This window comes from Harpia harpyja, chromosome 16, assembly GCF_026419915.1.
Source record: "Harpia harpyja isolate bHarHar1 chromosome 16, bHarHar1 primary haplotype, whole genome shotgun sequence".
Lineage (NCBI taxonomy): Eukaryota > Metazoa > Chordata > Aves > Accipitriformes > Accipitridae > Harpia > Harpia harpyja.
This window is the reverse complement of record NC_068955.1, coordinates 14,374,081-14,383,316: the sequence shown is the minus strand read 5'-3', so window position 1 is coordinate 14,383,316 and position 9,236 is coordinate 14,374,081. Positions and strand designations below refer to the sequence as shown.

At 39.9% G+C, this 9,236-nt stretch overlaps 1 protein-coding gene across 1 annotated transcript in view; it reads right to left on the bottom strand.

Moving 5' to 3' along the window:
- Window positions 1-4,464: 4,464 nt before the first annotated feature.
- Window positions 4,465-9,236, bottom strand: part of MUC2 (mucin 2, oligomeric mucus/gel-forming) — a 64,304-nt gene continuing 59,532 nt past the window's right edge. Inside the window, exons 46-51 of the mRNA XM_052810627.1 lie at window positions 8,883-9,005; window positions 8,326-8,424; window positions 7,527-7,655; window positions 6,810-6,849; window positions 6,389-6,518; window positions 4,465-4,951 (exon numbers count right to left, since the gene is read on the bottom strand). Of these exons, the coding sequence (XP_052666587.1) occupies window positions 4,696-4,951; window positions 6,389-6,518; window positions 6,810-6,849; window positions 7,527-7,655; window positions 8,326-8,424; window positions 8,883-9,005 (777 nt within the window). The 3' untranslated portion in view covers window positions 4,465-4,695. The remainder of the gene's footprint in view (window positions 4,952-6,388; window positions 6,519-6,809; window positions 6,850-7,526; window positions 7,656-8,325; window positions 8,425-8,882; window positions 9,006-9,236) is intronic.

Here is a 9,236-nt window from a genome sequence, read left to right as displayed (position 1 = left end):
TATTTTACATATGAATGCTGAAAAACTGGAACATTAAAGGAAATCCAGTTTGAACACATCAGATTTTAAAAGGGTGATGCTGAAAAAGAAGTTAGAGGATTTTCTACATCAGTGATGGGAATATGCTTACATAGCCTGGTTCAAAGTTAGTGTGGGAGACTGCCAGTTAACACAGTTTTTTGTGGTAGCCTGAAAAGATTGAGTTAATTTTGAGGATTAAGATTGAGGAAATTTAGCCTAGAAAGAGGGCTGCTTAACTTGAAGAACTTGTTCTGCCTTAAAATACCCCTACCCCTCAAAGCTTATTCTGGGAGATGAAATTTCAGAAATTGTGTAGCAATGTTACAGTTATTTAAAGGTATTTCAGTTTTTGTGGGACCTAAAGTTCACAAGAATTTTCTTTTCTATGATCTTATAGTTTGTAAGTCTGTTTCAGCCTCTTTTCCCAGTATCTGAGTTTGCTTTGCTAGACAAGTTCAGTGTATAACAAGCACAGTAACTGCATGATTATTTACTTAGGGCTTTACCTTTGCTGAAGTCCTTTCATTGGGGCTTATGTGCAGAGTTGCAAGTGCTTAGTTCAGTGAAGTGTGGTTTAGCAAAGTGCAGTCCAACAGTAACCATACTGAAAATTTTATCTTACCCTTCCTCTCCTACAGCACAAAATGATGTTACAATACATAGTTATATCACTAAACAAGGTAGTTACTAGATCAGAAATCCCTACCTTGTATTATTTTTCCATATTGCTAACAAGCATTTTCCTTTCTGCCCCTGGTGTTCTCAAAACACTTGTCCAGTAACGGTTCATAAAACAACTCTGCTCACTTTATCAGCAAATCTTCTAAGATCTCCTTTTTAACTCCAGATGAAAGTTCTCATGGTATTACTGTAGAGTCATATGAACAACACTGAATTTCCAGTGCATTTCCAGGTAAGTAGGAAGAAATTTTCTGAGTTTCAAACTACCTTGGAGAAGACTATAACTGGGAATGAAACCCATGTATTTCCACAGTTAAGGTGCACTGCACAATTGCCTTGCTTCCAGGGAAACATGTAACCTACCATAAGGAAGGCTTAGGGTGCATCTAAGGGAATACTTGTGTGTATCCCCTGCAAATGGCCCACAATGCAATATGGCAATGAGCTTTTTCTTTTTGCTTATTGGAGTGGCCAAGTGTGTCAAGAGCTGCACTGGAGGCCCCCAGCTGCACTGCTTTTTACTTGTGTGGCAACAGGCCCCTCCCTGATCTGCAGCCAACCCACCCAGGTCTGCTCCAGCATTTGGCAGTGGTCTCCTACAGCTAGCTCTACGCTGAGGAGTTTTCTGTAAGGCTGCAGCTGCCTGGGAAGGATTTGCTTGAGCTTCCAGCTGCCTTGGCGGAGCCTGCACCTAAGGCAAGGACTCAAAATCACAACCTCTGGCAACCAAGGCAATAATCATGCTACAGGTAAATCCCAGCTGCAGCCTGTACTTGGGAATTCCAGCCTGCCCGTATCTGTCCTTCCTTCCCTTAGGGAAAGCAGCAATAAGGCCATGGGTTTTTTGTTTGGTTGGTTGGTTTTTTCACCAGAATGTCCAAGGAGATTCAAGCACTTCAATGAGGGTGTTCAAACCCCATGCCTGGAGGAACTCATCTCATCTCTTACTTAGGAACAATGTGACAAAGTGAGGCCAAATCAAGCAGGTCTTGGAGAGCAAGAGCTAGGACCCTGGTTTTTGGTGCCTTCAAAGGCTGTGTGGCTAGAAGTCCCACTTGCCTCCCAAGAAGGCTTCCTCCTTTTTCAAGGTGAAACTAAAACTGCTAAGTAACTGCAGATGAAAAAGAAACAAACCAAAAAGAATCCCTTTGCCACCAATGAAAGTGGGAGGCTAGACAGAAAGTCTAAGAGGAGATCAACACAGGACTCAGGCGTGGAGATGTGACAGTGTATTTGCCACTCTGCCACCCAGCTGAACTCTGCTGGGGGTCTTGCTACTGTTCCCTTCTTGCTAGACTCCAGGAGACAAGGAAATTCCTGGAGAATGGAGTCATTCTTGAAGGACAGAGGGAGTCAATCCTATTCCCTTCCAGCACCGATGCTTTTTATGATGCTGCCAGTGCTCCTTGCAGGAGGTCCTGCCTGAGAGACAATGGGATCAGAAGTTTCCACCATCTCCTCTGAGCCCCTAAAGCACTGACATTGCCTTGTAAGATGTTTCTTCAGTTTGTCCCAAGTTTTCCAGATGAATCTCTGCTTGTGACCTGCAAACCCAACAGCTCTTGCTTAAGAAACAAAATGGTCCATGGGATCAGGTAGGACAGGTCTCCATTTACTGCCAAGAGGGTTGTGGGAAGGAGCAAAAGTGCTGCTCACTGCCACTACTACTTGCTTTGTAGGGATACACAGTTAAAGCTCCTTTCCTTCCTTTCTCTCCAAAAGACTATTTGTGGATTTCTGTGCTGGAAAAAGTTTAATCTGTTCAATTTTGTCATCCAGTTCCAAGGGAAATACAGGTGTGAACTGAACTGCAAAGTTCTAAGGTGACTAAGAGTGCAGAAAGGGGTGGAGGTTTGACATGTACAGATTGACCTGGAACTGCCAAGCACTTGTAAATTAGAATTCTCTGACAGCGCCTGCTTGGAAGCCTGCTTATGGCGCCTGCTTATGGGCAGCACTGACCCAGCACCAAAACTGAAGGGGCTGCTATAATCCAGAGCACTGTAAGGAACACCATCCTGTGCATGCATGTAAATTCCTACCAGAATAATTTTTTTTCAGTGCTTACTAAGAGCATATAAGTGTCTGCGGGGAAATACCAACATTCATTCTTCTCAGAGGTGAAACCCTCTACTTGATGAAGTACAAACTCCCTTTTGGAGGCAGCTTGCTTTTTTGTGTCCGAAGTGATTTTGCATTCTTAGCCATAGACTGCCCTGCAGTGGCGAAGCCAAAATCTGCAGCCTTACTGACTTATACAGGATCTTTTAACTTCCTTATTTAGAAGTAGTTTGCCCATCACTAGAAGGGACAGAAAGAGACCATGCAAACTACAGAACACCAAAAAAAAAGAAGCAAGGGAGATTTTAGTCTTCGGTGTAAATATAGTGTGCAGCAAAATGCTACTAGTGGCTTGGAATATTTTATCTCTTTTTCATAGGAAACAAGGAAGATTTGATCACACCTTGTATCTGCTTGTTTCCAGAAGCTATTGTTGACTTCAGCCAAATTTAACTGCAGAAATGAAGACAGCTAAATGTCAACAGATTTTGAGAAAAGTGTTTTTTGCAAATGACTCAAAGAAAAGTATGGCTGTAGTGTCAGCACAGAAATCGTTAGACAACAAAGAATCCACAGAAAGTGACCTTGTAAATGCCCCAGGAGAAAAGTCTCAGTCACATCTCACAATGAACGTAGAGAGAGAAATCCTTCGAAATCCATGCTAAAGCGGAAACCAGGCTTCATTATTTCTGGAGCTTGCTTTGTAAACTGACAAAACTTCCTTCTTCTTAGATCAGCTACCTATCCCCCTCCACAGAAATTAGCTCTGTAATCATAGTATCCTAAAGATGCAAAACTTCTGGAATTTCATTTTCTGTGCATTCCTACCAGCGTCTGTATTCTAAGCTGCAATACATTTGGCAGGGCTGGTGAGAAATGGTGCCACCCGTTCTTTAGGTGGCAAAGATGCTTGTATTCAGGTTGGCTGTGGCTCAAGCTCACAAGGGTAAAGCACAATTAGTGTTCATTAACAGAGACAAAATAATACCAAAAGCATTTTTCACACACAACAGAAGGTGTAGACAACCCTCATTGTACTTCAGATGATCCAAGAGAGATGTCCATCTCTCAGCTAATCTCCTTCAGCTCCCCTTACAGTAAGATCAGATAAACAGGCACTTTAGAATGCAATGCAGCTAACGTCCTTTGGATACGTCCTTTGTTGTGAGACAAATGAATGTTGAAAATGGCTATTTCTCTCTGCTTCCTGTAGAGGAAGCCTAGAATTACTAGCTCAGAGATGGGCATCTGGTTTGCAAGCGTTGGAATTTGGAGACCTCTTACTATAGTACTAACTATACATCCCTTCATATTTTCATACCTGAGGGACTACTTTCTTAGTGAAAATACATAATTGTGATGAACTGAGACAGTTCTAACATACACAGCAGCCCTGCTAAAATGAGATCTAGTGCTGAACGAGAAGTTTCTCCAGGTCATCTGGATCACTTCATGATGCATTATTCATCTTTAGCTTTGTTCTGGCTGACAGCATCAACTTCTGCACCACCTTACACATTGGGTCCTCCAGACAATACCTTCTGATATTTCAGTTTTTAAGGAGCTAGAAACAGATATCCCCAAAATTTAGGAAATTTGTCACTTGACTTCCTACAACTTGAAAAAGAACTTTTCTTCTCTTTTAAAAGTCAGGCTCATCAAGACAGCATGAGAATAAGTACGAAACCCATGTTTTTTGAAATGTGCTTTTAATCATTCAGAGAAAATAAGCTGATTATAAAAAGACCCAAAAGGCTGTGCACTTGGAAGAACACAAATTTGTGTTCTTATTTTGTGCACAAATAAATACAGCACTGTTAAAAATAATTGAAGAACAAACAGGGTACAGTAATGGGGAAACACAAAGTTCAAAAGTAGTCAAGGAAGATGAGAATTGTCCTTTTAGTTGAATGTTGCTAGGTTTTTTTCCCTTCATTTTGCTGTTAAGCTGATGGCCCTCTTGATACGGTTCAGAGTGCTCGCCTTGTCATTTTCTTCTGTGCTCTGCAACTCACTGGATTGTGAGCTGCTACATTCAGTGTCTTGACAGCTGCAGCTTTCCACATATATATACTTATGTGAAACTGAATGCCCAGTGGGGCATTTCAGTTCCACTTCCCTCACAGTAGTCCTTGATTCCCTGCAGCAGGAACAGCTGTGGTCCATAGAATTGGCCTCAGCAGAGTATCTGTTAACATGGAAAATGGCAACATTACTCTGTGCCGGAAGCCAACATACAGAGGAGAGGGTGAAATTAGGTACAGAAATCCTGTGAGAAGTTTGAAATAATATGTAGAAGAGCCACAGCTGTGGCTAATGAAAGTGCTAAGCTCATCTGACAGAGCAGTGGTTATAACAATATGCTTTTAAAATTCATTGCATTTGCTGAGATTTTTTCTGATAAAACAATTAGTATGGAAGTCCTTGTAAAAAACCCCAGTGAGTTCTAGGAGCTCAGCTTCCTTATATTCCTCTCACCATCCTGGCACTGATGGATGTTAAATACACCAGATCAACAACTGAGGGCAGACAAAGCCCTGACCCAAATAAGAAAACTGCATAGATAAGTGGCTATAATGCCATCTACAATGGCATCACATCAATCAATTGGCTGCAAGGACTACAATCGCATCACGTGAATCAAAGTGCATATCCCAAACCAGGCAGTGTTAACAGGAAGGGAAAGCAGCAGCTCTTTCTGTTCTTATCTCACAGCAAAGTATTTTTTGCAGCTTTGTGTTCATCAGCTTCCCAAGCACCATTCCTAACCTGCAGAATCTGTCAATATCAGGCCACAAACTGTGTCAAGAGCCATCTTTTACTTGTATTTGTGTGCAGAGGCAACCACAGCAAGACTCTAAGATGATAAGGTATTTCAAAATACTAATAAACCCCCTGGCTATTCGGGGTTCAATCTGAGACTAAAGATCAGTTTTCTCCCATGTAAGGTACCATGTGGCATATTCAGTGATAGGCAGCAAATGGCAGTTTCTTTGGGGAGTTAGAATTACATTTTTTTCCAGTGTTTTAATAGCTCAGTACCAGGTGTCCTACTAGCCACTTTCTTATAGCCAGTTTCTTGTAGATTCTCTTATTTCAGAGAAAAATGTACAGTGAAACTATTCTACTAACACCAGCACTCCACCCCTATAGCATTTGGTTTTTAATTTCTTTACTGTATAAAAACTGTGCATGTTTCAATTTTCCTTTAAAAGATATATGTGTTTTTCATTTTAGATGTTAATTATCGAGAAGCTTTTCAGCTCATGAGCATCAGGCCTGGCTGCTCTCAGGGCTCATTCCCTTTACAGTAAATAATCCATGATCTTTTGTGATTTCCAGCCAAGGTAGTCTGGCACAAATGACAGACAAGCCAGTTCTTAATGAATGGATAGACCTTATCATAGCTGTCTGAATCCCAAGGCAATTTAATACACTTTTCTATTTTGTATTAAGACAAATCAACTGTTCAGTCACAGTTTTCATGATTTTGTGCCCATGATTTGGGGAGCTGATAGTTTCAGGTCTTCTACCATTCTGTAGTCTAACTATTTATTGTTCCTTTTATATAAACAAGCTCAGTGCCAGCAGAATTTGAATCTCATTTTCCAATCAGTTGACTTACAGTGAGGAGGTTCCACATGTTCCTTCACATTCAGTCATGACAACTCTGTCCACAGAATGGCAGCCCTTATAGATGATAAAGTCTTTTCTTTGACGGACAGAGCAGGGTGTGGGACTATCCAGAGGTGCACCTATAGGGAAAGATCAGAAAACACTTTCAGTGAAATAGCTCCAGAAGTTCCTTGCAGTTCATCACCCTCTGGGCTTCACTAGTGCCCTCAAAGAATTGTCTTAAGTGGTCTTTCTGCTTCAGTTTAAACTTTCCCAGAGAGGTTGGACAGTGAATGCTTGCAATAACAAACATAAATATAAAAGCATCTATTTAAATGCAAACATATCAGCCTCTATGGCTGGAAAACAGTTTGATTTAAGAAGAAAATTCATTCTCTGTAGTGTTGATTCAGGTACATTGGCATACTTACAGGTTCTGCAACAACCATTAGGTAAGAATGTAATAGTTCCCTAAAAGAACAAAGAAACAGGAGAAATAATATTATTTTCTTTCCCTATATGAAAGAGGCTTTTAGGGCAATAACTGAGAAGAGCAGTTCCTCAATGGCTGGAAATAACCAGCAAAAACTGTAACATTGATCTGAATAAACAAAGACAATGGTTTCTTCCAGACTTGATATCTATCAATTTACAAAGGATTGTGGAAATAAAGATAATGCTTTGAAGAAAGTCTACAGTGAACATAATGCAATTTTTCCTCAGAAACAATTCCAAAAAATGTTTTTTCAGAGACTTATGTATTTGAATGGAAGGTATGCATGGCGTTACTGGCAGCCTGCTGACTGAACAGCTTGAGTTTCTGTAACATTCAAGAAAACATGGCTCTTGCTCAGACAGGACCCTGCACAAAGCAGTCAATGAGGACTTTGTATCTCAGTGCCGACCAGTGTTTTGGCTACTGAGAGACAGCTGCCAGCTATAAGCCTTGAACTCTCACCCAGGTATCTTATTTTATACACTCTATAGATCTGTGCATGGATGCAGCAGAAACTTTTGCCCTTGGGACTGAGAAACTTTGGTGAAAGGCCTTCAGAGCTTAATTTGACTGTTGTTGCTAGTTAGGTGGCTGAACTAAACCGAAGTAATCTATGCATTGAGTAGAGGGTGAGTTTTCCATATTTACTTACAGGTTTGCAGCTCTCTTCATTGAATGCTGGGCAGGTAATCTCAGATGTGGAAGAGATAAGCTGGTTGTGGATATTTACACAGCTATAAATGGTGCAATTGTTGTAAGGATCATTTTTAAACTCTCCAGGCTGCAAGTGAAATAAAAAAATGTAATAAGGAAAGCTGAAACGAGCTCAGACAGAAATTTTCTTGTCCTCTGACAATGACTTTCCTCTTGTTTCCCAGTCAATTATTTTTAGATTAATAGCTGTTTTGGATACAGATTATTACATGTATTGCTGTATGCCATATGTGGAGAGAATCTTCAGTTTTATATGGGATGTCCCTTGGAAAAGAAAAATCCTCTAAAGTACGTAGAGAGCATTAGTAGTTATTCACAAAATCATCCATGCCAATCAATTTTGCCTAGGGAAAGCTAAACTGTTGTATGGTAATTAAGAACAATCCTAAACTTTCACCCTACAGGGGCAATAAAATTGTTTCATATGCAGGCTTTGCTGGTGTTTTTCAGTACACAGAAATCAAATAATATAGAAAACCCCAAGCTTCCCAACACTGCAAGAAAAACCCTTCCAATGGTATTGGATTTGTCATTCCAGGAAGAGCCTTCCAGAAAATTTGATTTCATGAGTCCTTCCTTCGGGCCAAAAAATTGTAGATAGGCTTTGCTTTAGGTGAGCCTCTGACCTTCCAGGTGCAAACTTGCACTAAGCCTTATCTCTGACAAGGAGATGTTCTCTCTCTGAAAGGGGGAACTTTACAAATTTGATACAGACATAAGATATAGAGCATACTTACACTCAAGATGAGGTCAGAATTATCTGATGTATGTATAACACACTTAGTCTGCACACATCTTCCACAACATTCACCTTTCACTGGTTGACGTTCATATCCCTAGATATTAAAATTAATTAAAAATGAAAGCACTATGATAGATGCATTTTTGAGAAATAAATGAAAACATACTAACCCACTAATTGATTATGCTTTGAAGTGCACTCTAGATTTGTGCCTTTCTGTGTTCCAACCCAATGGAAGACAAGTAAAAAAAGCAGGATATAGATGGAATAAATTAAAACACTATAATAAATATGACTAATAATTAAATATCACTCCAATAAGTGCTCTACAGAAATTTCCCAGCTAATCATCCCAATGTGAACTGAATACTGTAAGTTACACAGTCAGGCTTCACGCAATAGATTGCTCAAGGACAGTTGGTATCCACACTGAAGTTGGACTCTGCATTTCTGCTCCCTGTCCTTTGCTTATACCACTCATTGATCAAACTGCTTTTCACATACATGGGTATTTTGTGGGGGTTTTTTGTTTGTTTTAAGTTTGTCACTTACTGGTTCACAATATGTGTTGCATGGAATATGTTCACATGAGATGATATTCAGTTGAGTGCTGATGTTAACTTCATTAGTGCAGAAACAATTCTGACACTTATCAACAAAGACTGAGGAATTAGGCTACAAATTTTAAGAAAAAAAGTTCATATATTAATGAGATATGACATGTGACAGACATTTCTTAATTTTCAAAAAATCTGTAAACCAAGCTATGGAAAAGGAAACAATCATTAAGACTATTGGATAGCTATTCGGCTGGCCATTTATGAAGACAACATTTTAAATAACAAATTTAATTTAAAGTGTGTCTTTATTGAAGTCCTGTATAGCAATGATAAACTCAGATATTAA